The sequence below is a fragment of the Lepisma saccharinum genome, chromosome 18 (assembly GCF_977018435.1).
Source record: "Lepisma saccharinum chromosome 18, izLepSacc3.1, whole genome shotgun sequence".
NCBI lineage: Eukaryota > Metazoa > Arthropoda > Insecta > Zygentoma > Lepismatidae > Lepisma > Lepisma saccharinum.
Window position 1 is genome coordinate 46,027,514 of NC_139246.1, and position 21,393 is coordinate 46,048,906.

General features: G+C 40.4%; 1 protein-coding gene across 1 annotated transcript in view; it reads right to left on the bottom strand.

Annotated features, from left to right (window-relative positions):
* LOC146002049 (cuticle protein 14-like) overlaps positions 1-21,393 on the bottom strand; it is a 135,130-nt gene that overhangs the window by 16,423 nt on the left and 97,314 nt on the right. The window contains exon 2 of the mRNA XM_083139762.1: positions 20,971-21,115. Within this exon, the coding sequence (XP_082995888.1) occupies positions 20,971-21,115 (145 nt within the window). The remainder of the gene's footprint in view (positions 1-20,970; positions 21,116-21,393) is intronic.

Consider the following 21,393-nt stretch of genomic DNA (forward strand, 5'->3'; position numbering starts at 1 on the left):
CCTTCTTTGTTTCTTCAAGTGGTCTGTTCGTGGTTTTTGATAATATGCCTATAGCTAGGGACACAAATTTATGGTAAATAAAAACTGAGGAGAGCGGTAAATAAAATGTTAGATCAGCGGTATATACCAGCGGTGGAAAAAAAAAAATTGGCACACACTTTTTCATCATGAGAGGAAACAACATACAAAAGAGCTATAAATTGATAAACTACTTCATTTTTATATACTGTACATATACACAAGTACTTAGCTGTCCAACCAGAAAGAAAACATCAACAAATAATCACTTCATTTCTAAATTGCATATCTCAAGTGATTTATTCATTGTGCGTATTTAAGGGATATCCTTGCTGTCCAACAAATAAAATAATCACTACTGCACATACACAAACACATGTTAAAAATCACATAATGATAAACAAAATTCATTCATGACTGAACACAAATGACCCCATTGTTTCCCTTGATGTGAGGGAACAGATTAATCTTATCGCTGCTACAGCTAGCAAGTTCAATGAAACTGGAAGTTGAGTAGTTTTCGAACTGAGATTATGTGCATGGAAAATCCAAATTTGCATCGTTCTCCCGATGTGATCGAAGATAAAACGTTCTTCAGCTGCATGTGGTAGGAAACTTTAGGCAAACGTTTCGTTACAAATAGACAGTTTGCGCGCAAAACCTCGATTGCCGGTTTTTGCGTGTTTTCTACTTAATTTGATGATATTTCACGGTTATTTCGCGAAAAAGCGTTCATTTCGTGGAAAAGCACACATTTCGCATTACTTCGCGAATAAAACTCATGGATATTTCATCATTGTGGTTGTAGTTACGTGCAGAATGTTCAAAATTGCATCTTTTTTTCACATTTCGCGATTTCGCGCATCGCGAAAATTCAATGTCCCTACCTATAGCTTTTTTTGGCATTGTTGATAAACGGTTTATTTTTCACCTACTTGTTCTTCCTCGCCTACTGGAGCAAACATTTCAGCTGCTATCAAGGTCTTGCTCGGGTAATTTTTTAATGCGAGTTGTAACATGCATGAAGTGTAGTTTTCTTGTTAATACGCTCTATGTATTTGTTCCATGTAACATGTCTAGTAAACGTACCATTTCAGGCTTTTTCGAAAACAGTTAGGAAGAGGCCCAATGTTCACAAATAAATTTTTCAGTTCGTTGTTGGGGATAGTGCGGCAGAAGGGATTTTAACGAAGACGAAGTTGCTGAAGTGGCAGATGGAAGGTACATATATGATGTACTATGTAGAATGTACTGTGTATTTTGTACCTCCATTGCTTACATTGAAAAGGGTCAAAAATTGTGTTCTGAAAGGCAAGGATAATTTCTTTCTTGTATTTCACTGCTTAGTTCAATAAGACTCTAATTTGTATCTGAATGCTTACACTGTATGGCCATTTTCTGGAGTTTAAGACTTAATACATATCATCATGGATCGTCCAGAGGGAGGGCAAGGGGGGAGGGGAGAAGGCTCGCTGGAAAATGAATGCCAGTCTAAAGTTATATACAGGGTGATTATAAAGTTTCGATCCATTTTTGTGAAAACGACTGATTTCTTCTTTCCATTGTACATGATATGAAAGATGCTGACTAAAAAGAGAGAATAGCTTAGATGTGTGGACGTGTGCAGGGTTTAAGCTTCAAAAAGGTCCACACAACGTTCGAAAGGAAATTCCAAAAACCTGCTCCAACCAGGGCTAATATCAGGCTACTGGTTCCAAAAAGTCAAGCGAATAGGTACTGTGCAAGATACTAAACATTTTTCAAGGCCGAGCGTAGCAGCCAAAACCGTGCAACGGGTAGAAGGTACCATCACAAGAAGCATCAACAAGAAGTTTTAGCAGGGAGCTGTTGTTTCCACAAGCGACTGTGCGGAAGATACTCCATTGCAGTATAGAAAAACGATCAAACCACCTTCAGGTGGTGCACAAGTAAGACAGGGATAACTGTGCTGGTCGTGAAACAACGTGTGCAGAGCTGTTACAGGTAGTGAAGGAGGAAGCTTCTTTCATCGCCCCTTTTCAACACCTACGTCAACGTATCCAGCACGTTGTGTTCAACACGACACAGGCAATGGTTCTTAAAGGTGTTTGGTGAAACGATGATACATTGGGATTCATGTGTAGACATGCAGGGTGCTCATGTGAAAGTACGTTGACGTGACATTTTCATGAATTTTCTTCTGTACACCACTTGATATTTTTTCTTTCAATCTTGAGTATGTGTTACCAAATACTAGCGAGTTCATTCAATACATTTGTTTTAATCTCTAGCCTTGTACACACGTACAATTTAATTTCAGTCAGTAATTTATGTCAATCAGTGTCGGCGATTAGGGGTGTTGTTGCCCCCCACTATTTGTTATTTTGGCCCCGCACTATGCTAAACCTTATCTACCAAGGGAAAGTAAACTGTCCTTGCCGCCCCCCTAAGTTTTGCACCTTGCTCCTCCAGTTTTGAAGGGCTGCATGCTTGTTTTATGTGTTCCTTATTTTCAGCATCACACCCCCTAAATTTATTTCCGCACCCCTTCAGCATCCATAGATGATTAATCCTGGCGCCGCCGCTGCATCGCCTGTCCCCCTGCACGCCGTCTCTTCTCGTTTGGGGATGTTCTCGTGAGCTGACCGCTGTAGTTGTCTCAATTTGTACACTCACCATAGATGGTGCAACTCTGTGTGTCTTGTGTGCTCTATATATTATGCAAAAAGCTAGCCGAAATGTTACTTCAAATGCTTCTGTGTAATGTTCTATCTGCTATAAAAAAATTTTGGAAGCATTTACATATCATTTATGCTAGCAAAAATTTTAAAGGATATGCTTTCGTCTTAAGCGGCCTAATAATTGTTTCAAGGAGTACGATTTTTGATTGATTTTTAAAATTTTACTTCACTTTTCTACCACTTTTGGCTAATTGCGATAGTGATAATATGATGAAATTGATGAAGAATACTCACAAAGTGTAGGGTGACCATAATATTTTGACCCAAAAACTTGACATCCCAAGTAGATCAGTTTACCCATTCCTGAAAAATCGGTTAGGTCTAATTATAAAATTATTGTTATTATTAAAGTATTTCTACTATTTATTAGAGGATGGATCGCATAAATGATACATCACAGACATTAAATGAAGTATGATTTCCCTTTGTAAAAGGTATTAATTGTTATAATTGTAATATTGGTATCATTTAAACAGCGTTTCTATTCCTTTCTGATGACCCGTTGATGTTAGTCCTATGCTGAAGTTGAGTATTACCAGAAGTATTTAGCAGAAGAACCAATCTTCTTGAGTCAGATTTATTTTCTTCATCAATAGTTTATAAATCTCCCTGAAAACCTTACCCCACCTTAACACACAACTCTAGACTTTTATTTTGAATTTGAGTCAAGACGCAGGAACTTTAAATTCTTTTTGGAATTCCGTAAAGAAACTGCATGCCTATTTTGCTCTATAAATAACGGAAGACACACAAAACAATACATCTTTTTTAGCATGAAATGTGTCTCAAACTTAGACTTTATGGTCACCCTAACAAAGTATCACCAGGCCGGGATTCGAACCACGAACGCCTCGCGCCGTAGAACACTGTGTTAACGAATCCGCCACGGAACACTGCTTAAGGGGTAAGAGTCGGGGAAGAAGATATGAACTGTCATTCATAGATGGCACTAAAGTATTTGGATCGTTTAATACGTTCTTATGAAAATTATTGTGCAGAATTGAAAAGTTAAATGTTACAGTAAAGAGGAGAACCTTCCTATAGATGTTCAAGGAACAAGCAATGACTGAAATATTATTATGTAAGCTTCAAAATTAAATTTATCGATTACCTTACCGTAAACATTCTTACACTTTCTAGTATGATTATATTCACGTGCTGTTTCAGCAAGCACTATGATATAAATTGTACCCAATAACGCATTACGTCTAAATCTTTAACCTTGTTTTACATGCAACGTATCCATGGAAACATAGTAAGTCCCTCTTTAGACGAGAGGATTTTTCCTTGGCATTTTTCTTAACATTTATGCCATGCCCGAAATGCCACTTATAAAATGAAAAATTTCATGACATTTCTCAAGGATAGGATCTGTACTATTTCCGAGACATAACCAATCAGAAGCGAGCTCTAGATCACGAGTGCAGTTGTAATGGCTGCCGCGTGAGATGTAAACAACGTATCACTTCACAATTTTATAAGCCGATAACTATTCAACCGAGATGAATAACGGTTCCCTATTAAATTGTTTTAGGTACAAAGCAATGGCGCTGCTTAAATACATAATTTGTAACGTATGCAGTACACATATGGAAGAATATTTTAGTAGTTTTAAATGTAAACACCGTGCACTGTCCATAAATGGTGTAACTCAACGTGTCTTTCGTGCTCTATATATTAAAATTGTAATCGCAAGAGCTAACGGAAATATTCCATGAAATGCTTCCGTGTAAAGTACTATCTGGTATAAGATTTTTGGAAGCATATATTCTAGCAAAAATGTTAGAGGAAATGCTTCTGCCTAAAGCGAGCATAAGACAAGTTAAACAAAACACAATCGCTTCTCGTGCAAAATTGCCCATGTCGTACGTATAAGTTACACAAGCGTGCCAGGTACTTATTATCTTGTTTCAAGACATTGGAATCTAATTTTAATTGAATTGCACGCAAGGTGCTGATGACGTAATATCAATGTACAACATTCTCACGAAGCATACAAGAACAAAAGATGGACCCAGTGGGATGCAGACAGGATGCAAAAAAGTAAATTTATCGATGCAGGATATTGCGGGGAATTTCAGGATATGTGACGACGATATATCCTGATCATGCACGAGACACCTGCCCCCTCTCCCTTTCGCCTGACATCAAGTGAAGTGTCAAGGCCTGGAGGGATAACATCCTGGTGCTCAATTAGCCATCGCCACGAAGCGGAGCGAGAATGGAATCGGTCGCATCCGCCCATGAGTATCACGAGATGAATATCCAAGCAGCTGTATAAGGAGATATTGTCCCTGCGAGGAAACAATCACGCCAGAAGGAACAGCCTTGTAAACGCTTCGGGCGCGGACAATTAAAGGGTTCTCGCAACTCGAGGTTGGTCCTAAATGGCTCAATCTGTACACGTCTTGGGTAACTGAGGTAGGTGCGGTCTTCTGGCGTGGATTCTTCGGCTTCCAGACGCTGGGAAAGTCCACAAAGGGGAAGTAGATGAAAATTTTCACGAGGTTCTAAAGCGGGGAATGAACATTGATGAAGAGAAACGATTGAGCTGTACTCCAATATCTGTCAAGAACGTATCATCTTTTTTTTTGTCCCAATCAGCTGCGTATATTCAATATACGAGTGATTAATTGAATTGGGGTTTTAAGTCCACTTTATGCACAGTAAGGCTTATCGGGACTGGATCTACAGTTTAAAGTGGAATCCGAACCATTATCTGTCTCCACCGGGTATTTAACCCGGTATCCCTTGATTACAAGGCAACGACGCTACCACTGCGCCATCGGGGAGGCCCGATTGATATAGAGAGGGAGACAGAACAAAGAAAACGAAACCATACGTGAGAGAGAGATACTGAAAGAGAAAAAGAAGCGATACAACACACACAGGAACGTATAAAGAGGGAGAGAGAGAGAGACAGACAGAGGTATAGTGAAGCAGAAAGAAATAGAGAAAAATGATAGAAAGGGAGAGAAGGAGGATAGATAAAAATAGAGAAGCCAGAAAGAGATAAACGAGAAAAAGACAGAGAGAGAGAATAGAATAGAGAGAGAGAGATGAGCGAAGAAATAGATAAGAGAGAGAAAGAAAATAGAAAAGCTGGAGACAAATAAAATACAAATTTAGAAGAAAGACAAGCAGAAAGAAGGAAAGCAAAGGTAGAGACAAAAATGATTGATAGAGAGAGAAATAAAAGAGGAATCTGGCAGATAATGGGAGGGAGAACACAGATAACAAGAAGAGAGGAAGCAAACCCCGAACATAGAGATACTAAAACTGAAAACAAAATGTCGGAACCCAGAAAAAAGATACATGGAGAGGAATAAACAATAGAGTTATAAATGAAAGTGAGGGAGGAAGGGGGTAGGGAATTTTTACTTATACCAATCAATGGCCCTCCTTGTGAACGGCAATGAGTTCTCATGATGAACCCAATAACGACCCAACACAATAATGAACTAAGTTAAAAGTACAGGAGCCTTTTTCCCAGTTAAAGCACTGTCTATATGTGTGTGCGTGAGAGAGGGGGACGAGGGAGTGGAGAGGCGCTGTGGTAGTCCAAGTGATTTCACATGGGAATTCTTCCACGAATTCTGCATGGATCGACTCTGAGCTTCACCCAGACTCTATACTCTGTCCAAGGAATCTGTGGAGGAGGGTCGCACATAACGGCAAGGAAGGGGAGAAAGCGAGGCAGTTAGAAGATTATACTTTTTCCATGGCATGGCTGCAGTCGCGTTGCTCCCAACGCGTTTCCCTCTAACGCGATCATTGGTTAAACCCTCTTGAGTCACTACTTGCGCAGAGGACTCATTTTCGTTCGCTGGCTGCACAGATTCTTGGTACTGAATAAAATAGAACAGAATCTGGGAGCAATCCGAGAACGAAAAGGTGGCCGGAGTGCCGTGTCACTTTCACAGCACTTTGTACGCACATGCACGTGATAGCTATACCTCTTAATGTATAGTATCTAACATTCACTTTTTGTGTGTCTTAGTTTTGATTTATTATGATATTTCGTGAGGTGCTTTGAACAGAAAATGAATGAATGAAATTCATGAAGGAAAGTTGATAAAGAAACACCCATGTCGAGAACACTGAACCTTCGATAGCGAGATCGTAAGTGTATCACTTAACATGCTCAGCCAACACATATGAATGCTGTAGTATTCCATGCAAGTGCGTTCGAAAAGTCCGCGCACTCAAAGTGATAATTTTTTGCTCATAATTTAATGAACTTGTCAAGGTAATGAATACATTCATTTTCCTAAAATGTCTGGAAATCAAGATGACATTTTATCACTTACAGAAAAAATGTCATTGATTTGAGTCGAACCTACCTTCGCTGATGAACACGTTACCAACATTCTCGATCTTACAGTCAGTTTATTTTCTTTCTAATTAAATCTGACTGAAAAATAAATATATTTTATTTTCTCTCTTAAATATTTAATTTTCTCTGAGAAATGAACACAAGTTACGTATGTCAAAAAATATAATGAATACATGTCGTGTTTTCCAGTTAACGTTTTGGAAAATAACATTTCGTTTTGCATGTTTCTTTTCTAACATCCGTTGCATAACCTTATTATACAAGTTTCGTACGTATAATAATCAATATGTACTTGCCATATAAAGCAAGAGACTTCATGTTATAACCATGGCTAAGTTGTGGCGATCATCCGTGTGTAAGATCCGCCCTGGATCGTACTTGATGGGTCTATTGAGCCTCGGCTTCACGCTCAGTAACTCTTCGGGGCTCGAGTCTCCTCGGCTCAAGGTTCGGGTTAATCTGGCTGCTTCAGTTCTCGATGAAAGGTCCGTCGTAATTCTGGGTCAATGGTTCTCAATCTACTTATTGATCTTGACCAAAATTCTACAAGCAGTCGAAAATCATTCTTCCCACTAGATTCCGTCGATATCCAGTTAAGTATCCAACTTCCTTTTCTCTCTCCAGCCTCTGACCAGAGAACCGAAAATTCTTCCGTGACCACAGAATAAGAAAAGGTGTACCCTGACCAGGGTCACAAACGTTGGCTAACAACAGTCTATCGGCCGATCCCGAATTCCGGCATATCTCAAGATAATAACAACTCTCTCAATTACATCTCCTGACCAGGAGCATAGAACAGAGAGAACATAAGCCTTCTGACCAGAAGAGTTAAATAACTGTCCTAAGGTAATCCCAGAATGAACTAATTTCTAATATCGAAGTGGATGTAAAAGCAGAAGTTCGAGAGTTCAAAGATAAGACGGTTATACGAGTTCCGCATTTATCAGATGTTCGAATACAAAAGGCCACGGGCCAGTTGAAGTTGAAGTTTCTTGAATTTCATGTTGAAGTGCCGTTTCCTTGACTTCCACCTGTTTTAAAGTTGTGGTAGTGGCGTAGTGCGATGAATTGGCTTCTGTTACCTCTGCAACTGTTGCTTGAGGTTCGGTCTGCGGGTCACCGAACTTCGCTGCTTATATAGGATTTCTCGGTGCCGTGATGGATTTACAAACTCATATCTTAACACCAATTTTACAAATTAATTAATTAATTAAATATCAATAAGAAACATAAACAGTTACATGCAAAAATTATTATTATTTTTACCCTTATGTGATTAATAAATATGCAATAGAAATTTAAATGTTATACTCAGTATTTAATTTGACCAGGGAGTATGGCTTCTTTCAACTCCCCTCTCTTCCTGCAACGGCCACGCGATATGCCAACAAAGAAAGAAAAAAATATATACAATGTGAAAATGTTAAGCAAAAATATTTATATACAGGTTTTGTTTTGCGCGTGAATAACTTTCTTTTGCGTTAACGCAACTAAATTCTGAAAATACTGTCTTGCCGCTAAAGAATGAGGGATTATTATGATACAAGTCTAATTATTGTCCGCCAAGGGACACGACAAGATACAGAGTGGGAAAAACAGCCTAATCTTTCGTCTTTTCTCCGTGACAACGTTTTCATAAGGTAGAGTCTTACACAATAGCGTTAGCTTTCCTGCATTGTTGTCACCGATACTAAACTTCCAGCTCAGCTTGCTGGCAGAAAGAAACAAACTCTTGGAATTTATAACTAACACCAGGATGTATAGTTTATATACGATGTGTGTCCCACATTACTTGGTAATCAACCATTAACATATAGAATTATAGTTACAAAAAGAAAAATATTAAGTTTATATACATATTTGTAACGTGGACACTGGTACACGTTACACGTGTTAAGTGTGCATAATATCTGAATCGATATTCAATTATTTGTAAAGTTCTTTACGAGATTGTGTGTTCAGCCATTTTAGAAATGGTTATTATAAGTTTAGTATTAAAACGTTGTTATTTTACATCCTCGTGTTAATCTTTATATTATCAAGTACCTACGTGTGTGAATCATTTAATCTCTGCGTGTGCATACACGACAGAGATTTATACATGGCGACGAGAATTTAGTTAGATATCGAGGAAAAGTATGTTTCACTTCTAAGCTTCATGTTATAGTGTAAATGTATAAAGGCTTTAGTAGCTGGTTTTGTTAAATATGATCCCCAAGATGGATCGATAGTAGCGTATTTGGAGCGCTTTGATAATTATTGTCAAACACAATCTATTCCAGAGGACAAGAAAGTTCCTAGATTAATATCTGTCATTGGAAACAAGCCATATGAAGTTCTGCGTGAATTATATGCACCTACATTGCCTCATGATAAATCCTATCAGGATATTGCACAAATATTAAAATCTTATTATAGTCCATCAAGCAACTATATTGTGCAAAGGTTAAAGCTTAGAAAATGTGTACAAGAAGAAGACGAACAAATAGAAGATTTTGTAAGGAGATTAAGAAAGATCGGAGAGCAGTGTGGTTATGGTGAGTTTCTTTCCATTGCTTTGTTTGATTCACTAATTAGCGGAATCAGATCTAATACTATTCGTAAGAAACTCATTGCTGACAATGTAATGGAATTTCACAAACCTTTTGAGGTAACTAAGCAGATGGAAAAAATAGAAGCAGATATGAAGGAGTATTACGTCCAGTCCAATGTAAATTTTGTGAACACTAAGAACGCAAAGGTATATAAGTCCAAGGGCGATACCCATTTGAACTCCGGTGCCAATTCTAATCCAAAACAAGGATAGCTGGAAATTCCAAAATACTGTGTCAGGTGGATCCAATCTTAGGTTCAGACAAAATCAATCGGATAATGAGGGAAGTAAAAATGAACGTGAAAGAAAGCAACAATATTTCAAGCAGTGCAGATACTGTAAGAAATTCGGTCACGATGTTTCCCAGTGTTTCAAGTTACAGCGCAATAAAAAAACTAATAGTACTAAACCTTATAGCAAGTACAAGGCTAACGCTGTACAGGTTGTTGAACCTGTTTCTTCTGATATGGACAGTGAGGTGTTCGGTGTAAATGAATTATGGGTTGGAATGATTACTATGGAAGTAAATGGAGAAAGTATATTTATGCAAGAAAGATCGATTGAGTATAGTTTGTCCCACTGTAATGAAAGTTCAGTTTCGTCGCAACCATATCTTAAATCTGACCATTCTTCATTACCTATGAAAATAGCTCATTGTGATAAAGCTACTAGTAAGTTTATTTCTTCGTCCGAATATGTAATTGCTCTCAATGTTGAACTTTGAAAAAGATACAGGTTCACAAGTTTCGATTGCAAGTAAAACATTTTGTGACAGTCAACTGCATGGTTTGCAATATCTGGAAGCTGACTGTGTTTTACGATGTGCTAGCAATATGACTTTGCCGTTAGTAGGAAAGGTTGCTGTAAGAGTTCGTTATGAACATGTAGATAAAATACTAGACTTATATGTAGTCGCATGTAATTTAAAATATCCACTCATGGGAAGACAATGGATTAAGCATTTATTGCCTGATTGTCACATTAATCTATCTCAACTTAGGCCATCGTTGGAAGTGTATCAAGACACGACTCATATGGCTGGTGAATGTTCAAGGTAGAAACCGGGTCGTGCATGAAGATCAGTTGAAGTGGATACAAGACAAGAAAGATAGATATCATTTTGGAAGTCAGAAGAAGGAGGAGGATAATGATGAACGAATTCATGGACCAGATACAGATCAAGACGGCGGATCAGTTTTCTGCGATGAATACTTATTCATTACAGAAAAACGTGGAAGTAATGGCAGTGGTTCTGTGGCGCCGGAAGCTTCTACGCCGGAAGACAAACCGTCTACATCATATTTAGATGATTCCTGCAGCCCACATCAGCGACAACAGTAGCATCAGTGTAGGAGGTCCTTTGGACAGAGAAAACCGCCTGATAGACTGAAATATAACTAAGTCATATAAGGAATAGGGGGAATGTTAAGTGTGCATAATATCTGAATCGATATTCAATAGTTTGCAAAGTTGTTTACGAGATTGTGCGTTCAGCCTTCTTAGAAATGGTTATTGTAAGTTTAGTATTAAATCGTTGTTATTTTGCATCCTCGTGTTAATCTTTATATTATCAAGTACCTACGTGTGTGAATCATTTAACTCCTGGTGTGCATACTCGACAATCCGTTTCGTCATTTGTCTTCTTGTTATCGTTGTGGTTAACACGAGGTAGAACAGGGACGTGACACAACCGAGAGAGAAAGAAAACATGTAAAGATATAAATAAACTTACGAAATTTTCCTTCAGCTACCCCTAACCATGTCAACTTAAAATCGGTATAAATATTTTTTCTCGAGTGTGTATCAAAGCGAAAAGTCACGATCTAGTGCAAAGCATTTTTCAATTTGTCCACATGTTTGCCAACCACCCTAGTGTATAACTCTAAGTATGAAGGTAAGTCAGTAAATAGATCACAAACTGATGCAAATTAATAGTGAGTAGTTTATAAAAGTGTCACTAGATGGCAGCACAATCCACCTTCATGACATTCGGTTATCAATCGCTGGATACTAGATGCACGCAAGGGCAGCTCACTTCGAAAATGTCTACCATGCTTGGGGAATGTACGATAGAAGAGCAGCATGCTGTTCTGTGTTATTTGATCACCAACTCAATTAAAATAATATCTCTTGTATCAGTATATTTAGTAACTTCTGTATTTTTGCACCATTACGGTAACCTTTGTAAATATTTTTTATATTTCGCTAAGGCTCGAATTATTGTGTTTGTGTTTTAAGCTCGCTTTATGCACAGTAAGGCCAATCGGGACAGAACCTAGGCTATGTATCCCGAACAACTATGTATCTCTGCGGGGTATTGAACCCGGGACTCATTGATTACAAGGCAACTACGCTACATTTGCGGCATCGGGGAGACCCTACAATTCGCAGAAGAATACGGATAATATATTATCGATAAGTGAGAGGTTTTTATCTGTTTAATTATAAAAAAAAATAATTTGTACCGTTACGAAAACCCAGAAAGTAATTATTAAGATATTAGAATTCAATTATTTATTTATTTTAATTTTTTTTAAAATTTCGTGTCTTTAAGAGGCACAAATTTTTACCAAAATAGACACAGTAGTCGGGGTGTATATCAGGAATATCATTAATAATACAATGCAGTCAAGGAGCATTTTAGACTACGTCCCCCTCCGATTTCTATATCTCTCCATAAAATATCAAAAAATATATTTTTAAAATTTTATTTTTCGCTATGGGAAAGCGAAATGTACGAAAATACAGAAAAAATATATCATTCGATTCATGGATAGCTATGCGTGTGTGTCTATACAGTGCGTTCAATTTGGCTATGGGCCTAGATAGTGCGTACCTTTTTCCTTCCCGAGGTTTTTATGCTTTCACATGAAAATACCTATTTTCTCTACATTTCAGGAGGACCTGCAGCCCCCCCCCACCACACACCCTGCGTACGCCAATGATGATGATATAACGAAATTGATGACTGGCCATTCATAAAGAACACCGATGTTCAGATCGGTATTCGAACCCGGGACCCTGGCGTCGTAGTGCGCTGTGCTACTCCGCCAATGGGATAGGAGGAATTATTGAAGTATGAAATGGTTGCGAAAAATGGTTTCATATGTGAGAGAGCTCGTTTATTGTTTCTGACTTATCGTCATTTGAACAGGAGCCGAATCAGTGGAGATCATTGTTTAGTTTCTGAAGACGTGGAAGTGAAAAATGAAAGTACAAAGTAAATTATTTTGTAGAACATTTTCCAACTTGCGGCAAATCAAGTGTTACCTTCCTAATGCAATTTTAACGAGAGTTTAAGCGCTCTATCAATTTTGTCAATTGAGAAAAAACTAGCAGATAGATAATTCTGCCGTAAAGACAGACGTATCTTAAACTTGACACCCACTGTGACACCGGAAACGCGGCAACAGAAGGCAACAGACAGTGGGCCATAACCTTTAAGATAATCTGCAGACTTCTGACACAGAAATTCTTGTTCCGTTCCGCCCTTTCCCTGTAGTGGTCGTTACGTCATTTGACTTCAATAGCAGCTGACAACAGAAGTTGTGTTGCCGGATATTTCAATTTTTCGCCTCGTCTCAGTGGCCGTCAAGCTTTATCATAGATTCTTGCTGTGCTTCATTTTTTCATTTGATACTTTTACGCATACCCTATCCCAGCTATCTGTGAAGCACGGCAGCGTATAGCGTCAGAGAAGGTAAGAAAATCGAGTGAGAAGAGTGAAGGAGTACACGCTCTTGCGAGGGCTAACAACCACTCGCTTTCCCCTCCACGCAGTCCCGTTCCTCTCCCGTTAAATAAATGTGTAGGTTTTCCATAACGGTTAAAAATAAAAAAGCGACTTAATATACTCATCTAGAAGAGTTTTTTTAATTAAATAAATATAAACCTCACTCACTCAATAATATTTTGTCCATAAGTTTCTGTGAATTGATGTTTTTAAGTAATAATCCAAAATTTTATATAAATCATTATTATTATAAAAATCGAAAAGTGACTCAATATAAACTACTAGCCTATAAGATTTGATTTCAGAATTAAACAGATATAATCCTCACACATATCACAACAGCTTGTCCATAAATGCATGCGAATTGTTGGTCGAAGTAATAATCCAAAATTATTACCAAAAATAAAAATTATTTTCGGGGCTTTTTCTAACGGTAGAAAAATCTAAAAGTACTAGCCCATGAGATTTTATTTATAAAGTAGGCAGATATAATCCTCACACATTCAATAAGAATTCTCCATATTTTCATCCGAATTGCTGCTTCAAGGAAATTATCCAAAATTTAAAAATTAATCTCGGATTTTTAGCGCAAACCATTGTTCGTAGCGAGTTCCGGCAGGTGGCATTCTCTAGCGGCAACCTTCAGAAACACACTGTCGCTTGCCCGCCGCATCACGCTACGTTCACCAGCAGTCGGGTTAGAGCCCGTGCAGTAAACTCTCGTCGCGTTCGCTTCACAGCAGTGAAGATGAAGGACCAGTCGAAGCAGCGTGTTTGTGTGAAATATTGCTTTAAACTTGGGAAATCTTGAAGTGAAACTCGGTAAATGCTTCAGCAAGCCTTTGGAACTGCTTGTCGGCCACTTTTTGATTGCTCATGTGATAACCGTCGTGCCTTACCCACCTTACTCTCCAGACTTGGCCACTGCGGATTTTTCTCTGTTTACCTAGTTGAAAGAGAAAAACTTGAAAGGACGTCGTTTTTGAAAGTGTATACGCAATTCAGCATAACACAACACCGATGAGAGCTATCCCCCAAAACGCGTTCCAGGAGGTGTCCGAACAGTGGCAGAAATGTTAGGAGCACTGCATTGCAAGCATGAGGGAGTACTTTGAAGGGGACAAGCCCGTGTAATGTTGTAATTGCGGTAATAAAATTGTATTGCAAAAGTCCGGTCTTTTCTTGAACAGCCCACGTATAAACCTCACCGATATATTCATGGGAATTGCAATAAACGCGTAGTAAAGTGATATCCTGTGTGGAGTGAGGTCCCCCCACATTTTGTTGATCACGGCCGAAGGGGGGGGGGGGCGATGTGATCACCACCACGTCCTGGCTGCCTTTACAGAGTTTCCTCCAGATATCCACTGTATACGACGCTGGGTGGCGCCGGAGCAGCTCGAACAGGAGCAAGAAAACCTGATTCTCGTCTAAAAGATTTTATTTAAATATTAAAGATACATAAAACCACTCAGTATAACAAAAGTATGGGGTTAAATAGTAAATAAAATTAATTATGTCGTCACTTAGTATTATTTTAATAAACATTTGTGACCTACTTACTGACTTACCCTCGTACTTATGTGTTTTTCAAATCAAGAGTTTATGTATGTTCTTAATAAACAGTAGGAGTGCAAGGTTTATAAGAAGTGGTGGCATTGGCACTTGCCATTAAACTGCAACAAAGTCTATACCTGAGGAAGGATGGCTGCATACCACACAGAATGCATAGAACAGAGGTTCCAAAAGTGTGCCCCGCGGCTGGCTTACAGAGGAGCCAGGCAATTTTCTAATATGTTCACTGAAATGATATATCGATTGATTGAGTTGTTGTTTTAAGTCAACTTTATGCATAGATAGGCTAATCGGGACTCGGCCTACAGTTTAAAGTGAGATCCGAACCGCTGTGCAATGTGCTTCCACAAGGTATCGAACCCGGTATCCCTTGATTACAAGGAGACGACGTTCCCACTACGCCATCGGGGAGGCCCTTTCACTGATATGACTCTTAAAACCCTGTCCCAACTATCTATAGAGCAAGGCAGCGCATAGCGGCTGAGAAGGAGGGAAATCGAGTGGTGAAAGCCAGAGCGAAGCAGGGAAAGCGGGTAACTCCAGTCGCCCATTACGCAATCCCGTTCCTCTTACTGTTCATTTGATGGCGCTGTCTCGCGTCACTACTTGCTCAGAGACTTGTTCTCGTTCGGCTACTCTACACTTAAGTTCCATTTACTTGTAGTACCACATTCATGAAATCAAAATAAAACATTAAAGGAATTTTGTACTAATTTTGTACACCAAATCAATTTTGTACAAATCAAATAACTTAGAAAAATCAAAATCAAACTGGTAGGCTACTAAAAGTAATTTTTTTATTTTGTGTACAAAATTGTACAAAGTTAGTACAAAATTCCTGCACTTGTTGTAACGTCCCCGGCTGTCAGCCTGGTTTGTACGTTTATAAGTTATCAAGGTTGTATTTTCATTAGTTGATTTTGTAATGGCACTTCTGATCTGTATGTTAATTAATACCCTAAGTTAGTAACTTTGGTTGCATTCAATATACCTTAAGCACCGAGTTCATATGCAAGCCACTAGAGGCGCCTCGGTAGTAGTTATTACTGTGCGCAGGTGGTCAGCGCAACCATAGTAAATCTAAGTAGTTCCTAGAATCGCCACATGCTTACGCTGCGATCGGGGCTCCCAATGCTATAAAACAAGACTGAGTGTGGCCCTAGGATCGATCATCCAAGGAGGGAGTCCCTGGTGTGGTGCATACCAAGCCACGCCAGGGGATTACGGAAGACGTAGCCTAGTTGTGGAACCTGTGCCTAGATGTCGGACAAGCAGAAGATTTCATTAGATAACCGCATTCCTTCCGGTGTGTTGTTCACCTCTTCAGCCATGGGTACCGAAGGAAGACGCGACTGGTCAGAAGAGGTCGAGATGGAAGAGAACTTATCAACAGAGACTGCCAACCAGGATGGCACGCCAGCAGCCCAGATGACTCCACATTTCCAAGATCTGAAATCCAGAAATATCGGCGCCATCCCTCGGCATCATCCCTACCCAAGAGGTGGTTTTCGTGGTGGCCTGAACCCCAGACCGGTGAGTAGGCTGGATATTGAAGAATCTCGCAAGAGAGAACGTCAACAGTCGACTTCCAGTGCAGACCAAGATACCAACTCCGATGGTTTTCATTTAGTGAATCCAAGGAAAGCTGCGAAGCCTAGTAAATCTGTGCCGCTTGCTGCCTCAGTGCCAGTGTCCAACGCATATCAGCTTCTTCAGACTTATACCAAGGACTCTGATTCTATGGCAGGAACATCTGCCACCAACGGACATCAAGATGGAATTGAATTCGCGGGTGAAACATCTTCGTCCAATCGCAAGATACCTCCGATATTCATTTACAATGTATCGTCCCCGCACACATTTGTGGCTACGCTGCAGAATATTCTGAAATCCGAACCGCGAATTCGATATACAGCTAGCAGTATCCGAGTTCACTGTCAGACAACTGCTGACTTCGAATCTCTCGAACGCAACCTCACCACCAAGAAGATTGAATTTGCAAGTGCACCGGTTCGACAAAATCGTCCTCTGAAGGTCGTAATCAGGCAATTGCCTATCGACGTGCCCTATGATACTTTGTTTGCGGAGTTGACAAATAAAGGCTACGATGTGCAAAATGTACAACGCATGACGCAGAGGGACCGAAAAACTCACGTCCGGAAGCAAATACCTCTGTATCTGGTCACACTTCGCAGGAACGAAAAGTCTGCTGACATCTATACAGAAGAGTACCTTTCCTATTATCGGATCAAGATTCTGGCATATCGACCACCCAGCATCCTACAATGCCACCGATGTCAGCGCCTGGGCCACACCCAAAGTACCTGTGCAGGTCGACCACGTTGTGTGAAATGTGGAAGTGACCACCTTACCGCAGATTGTCCAAAGAAGGACAGAGAAACACCCGCAGTCTGCTGTAATTGTAAGGAAAATCACCCGGCAAATTACCGTGGTTGCCGATACTTCACCGCCATGGCGAAACGGCAAACAGTACAACCGACACAGTCTACACGCGCGTCGAATGCGAACACAGAGTCCTTGACCACTCCAGCCGTAATCTCCTCTCAGGATGACACCAGCCATGCAAATACCGTGAGTAGTGTGGCAGACAACAGACGACAACGTCCTAAGGCTAATGAAGAGAACGAAGAAGATGTGGGTTCCATACTCAAATCTCTACTGGATATGGTTAATAAAATGCACATCGATAAGATATTGAAGCACATTAATAGAGGACTCCAGCGAATGTCACGCGCTACAACCAGCATGAACTATGTCACGATTGTTCTGCAAACACTCATTGAAATGCAAAGTGATGGGTGGTTTTAATCGCAACGGACTTCTACGTCAGATAAATCTGCTTGTTTTTAATGCAAATGGCATCGAAAAACAGACCTCATTGCTTCAACATTATTTATACTCACGGAATATAGATGTCGCTCTTATCAATGAGTCTCATCTTAAACCTCATATCACATGGACAGTTCCCAAATACAAAATATTCCGAGAAGATCGTATTGGTCGTCGCAAGGGAGGTCTGCTAATACTTGTTAAACGTGGCCTCACTGCTATCAAGATACCAGTTCCACCTTTAGCTTCGTTGGAAGCCTTGGCGGTGAAGCTCCATGCACCAAATGAAGACCTAGTTGTCATTTCAGCATATAAGCCTCCACAAGAAGTTCTGGCCACCAACGATTTCCTTGCACTAGAAACACTTGGCGATAGAATTGTACTGGGGGGCGATTTGAACGCCAAACACGGTGACTGGCATTCTATCACCTCCAACACAGCCGGGAACGTTTTGGCTGGTATAATGGATCAGCTGGCTTTTTCCATCTCTGCTCCTCACGAACCGACGCATTATCCACGCAATGGAAGTCGCCCCGATGTGCTAGATGTCATCCTGACCTAAGATGTCGGCCTCAGCAGTATGCCATTTGTAACTTGGGACCTCGATTCCGATCATCTCCTTGTCGGTGCTTCCATCGGATACGGTTTATATCAACATCAGTTCTGCACCTTACGAGAAGCTATTACTGATTGGACTCTCTTTACCGCTCGTGTCCACAATTCCGTTGACCTAACTATTCCGTTGTCATCATCTGCAGACATCGACAGGGGTGTTACTATCTTCACCAACGTCATCGCAGATTCCTGGCGCCAATCCACGACATTCACCAGAGATCCACTCTCTACTAAGGCTACTCCAGTTTTGTACATATTAACACGACTTGTGCGTTGGGCTCGCCGACGATGGCATCGCTCCAGATCGCCCATCCACCGGGAAGACTGGATGCTCCTTCAGCGTAACCTTCATCAATACTTACACCGTGAACGAATCCACCAATGGGATCGCAAACTTGGCCAACTGACAGAGCTTGATCCTACATTTTGGAAGATTGCTCGTAACTTAAATCAACGTCAACAGCCTACTATGACGGCCATTAATAGCCCTGCAGGTCCAATTATGGATCCTCAGAGGCAGGCTGAGCTTCTAGCCGATCATTTTTACGATCAGTTTCAATCAAACAATTATCTCCATGACGCTGTTACAGAACAGATCGTCGATGCTGCTTTCCAACGTCTTCAACGCCAGCCTCCGTTGTTGGATGTTCCACCTGTCTCGCTTCGCGAGGTGGCAAATGCAACGCGGAAATTGAAAAACAACTCTGTTGCCGGCTTAGACGGGATACCGCCAGCTGCACTGAAGCATCTGTCCCGTAAGGGCTACGTCTTTTTGGCGAAGTTATTTACAAACATCCTGAAGCTTGGTTACTTCCCACTTCAGTGGAAATTGGCAAAACTCATCGTACTACCAAAGCCTGGAAAGGATCCACAAAATGCCAGCTATTACCGTCCCATCAGTTTGCTTTCTCATCTTAGCAAGCTTTTTGAACGAGTTATGCAGCGACGACTTCATGAGATCATAGAAGCTAACCATCTGCTTCCAGATCACCAATTTGGTTTTCGCAGTTCCCATGGGACGAACGAACAACTTGTTCGCGTCGTTGACTATGTAGCGATTCGCCTTGATTGGAAGCGCCGAGCATTAGGATTATTTCTAGATGTACAAAAGGCTTTCGATCGAGTTTGGCATGCTGGACTCCTGTATAAACTGCGACGAATGAGGTTTCCACTCAGCTATAGAAAGGTCATAGCCAGCTTTCTCTCTAACCGAAGTTTAATTACGTCCATAAATGGGCAGAAATCGACGCCAAGACTGGTCCGTGCAGGGGTACCTCAAGGATCGGTGATTTCTCCGATACTTTACTCTTTGTATACTGCAAATGTACCCACCCCAGATAAAGGGATAATTGCCACATACGCAGACGACACTGCACTATTCGCTACCGGCAAACGTGTGCTTCAGTGTCAGAAACAGATGCAAACTTTCCTGCCGATCTTTGAACGTTGGGCTCAACGGTGGAAAATCAAGATAAATCCAGAAAAGAGTACTTCAGACGTTTTTAGTCTATCCAATGCCAAAGAAGAGGCCAGCTTGCAACTATTTCAGCTAGATGTACCCAGCGCTGAACAAGTTAGACACTTGGGGGTGTTGATTGATAAACGCCTTACCTTCGGACCACACATCAATGTCCAGACTAAGAAGGCCAAACAGAGGATAGGATATATATATCCAATGTTCCGGTCCATGGCACTCACACTCGAGACACGCCTGCATTTATATAAAATGATGGTGCGGCCGATATTTCTATACGCCAGTCCCGCCTGGCAGCATGCAGCGAAGACTCATTTAATTAAACTGCAAAGAGTAAGGGATTTGTGGTAACCATGAGGGAAACGTTAGTTGAACCAAGAGCATCACGGGATGGTCATCCTGGTTGTTTAATGGGGATCCTTGCGTTGGCTGGCATTATGATTGGCTCTCGTACACATCTCCACGTCTTTGATTGTCCAGATATACCGGGATAAGATTGTCCAATAATATGTTCGTCTATTTAGGGGTGCAATGAGACTTGATTTCCTGTTTATGGGCAATGTGGGAAAATACGCGCATAAAGTTACATGCGAGTTCTCCGCATTTGAACACAACATAACATGCGTGGGATATGCTGAGACAACGCATAGCAGGACGAAATCTCCTCTCGATCCCGCTCCAGAACTACGCAGAGTGTTGTTGCAGGAGTGGGTCGCTATTCCTCAGGAACAGCTCAATACTCTTACCGGAAGTATGCTACATCATTGTATGGCATGCATTTCTGTCAGAGGACACCATATTCGCTATTAACATTTCTGTGGAGCATACAAATTTGCTTTTATGTGAATACACCAAAAACGGTTTTTCTACATTTGCTTCTTTTCTTCATTTTTACAATTGTTTTCCGCCACGATTGTTGGTTTTTTGTGTTTTCTAATTGTAATTGTTTTTAGTTTTATCTCACATGTGTAAACCAAATTGGTGCACGTTAGATGGCTCTATGTGTAGGATGTGCTATGATTCTTAATTTATTGTATAAGAATGTTTGATCTTTACCTGTGTCGTATCCAAAGTGATAGGAACCATCTAACGCATTCAGAACCATGAAATGAGTCTCCGAGGCCGCCGGGATAGGTACTGGTTGGTTGTACGGTTGAAGGGGAGCGCTCCTCACTGCACAGGTGACACATGCTGTCGCAACCTAAAAGAGAAAATGGAACATTATCGATAATTAATGGATTACATAACAATAGCTACCATTCAAATTGCCATAAATTACAACAGGAACATATTACTTACAATGGCGAAAACATCACATGTGTGCATACTTATATATAGGTCAATGCACCCTCTTCACATTGTAAGATACTTTGAAGCATTTTGCATTTGTGACTTCATTTCTTAACTTTTTGGATATGCAAATTTTTATATGTTACTATTGAGCACACTAAACTATTACCTTGTGGTTCTAAGTACAGT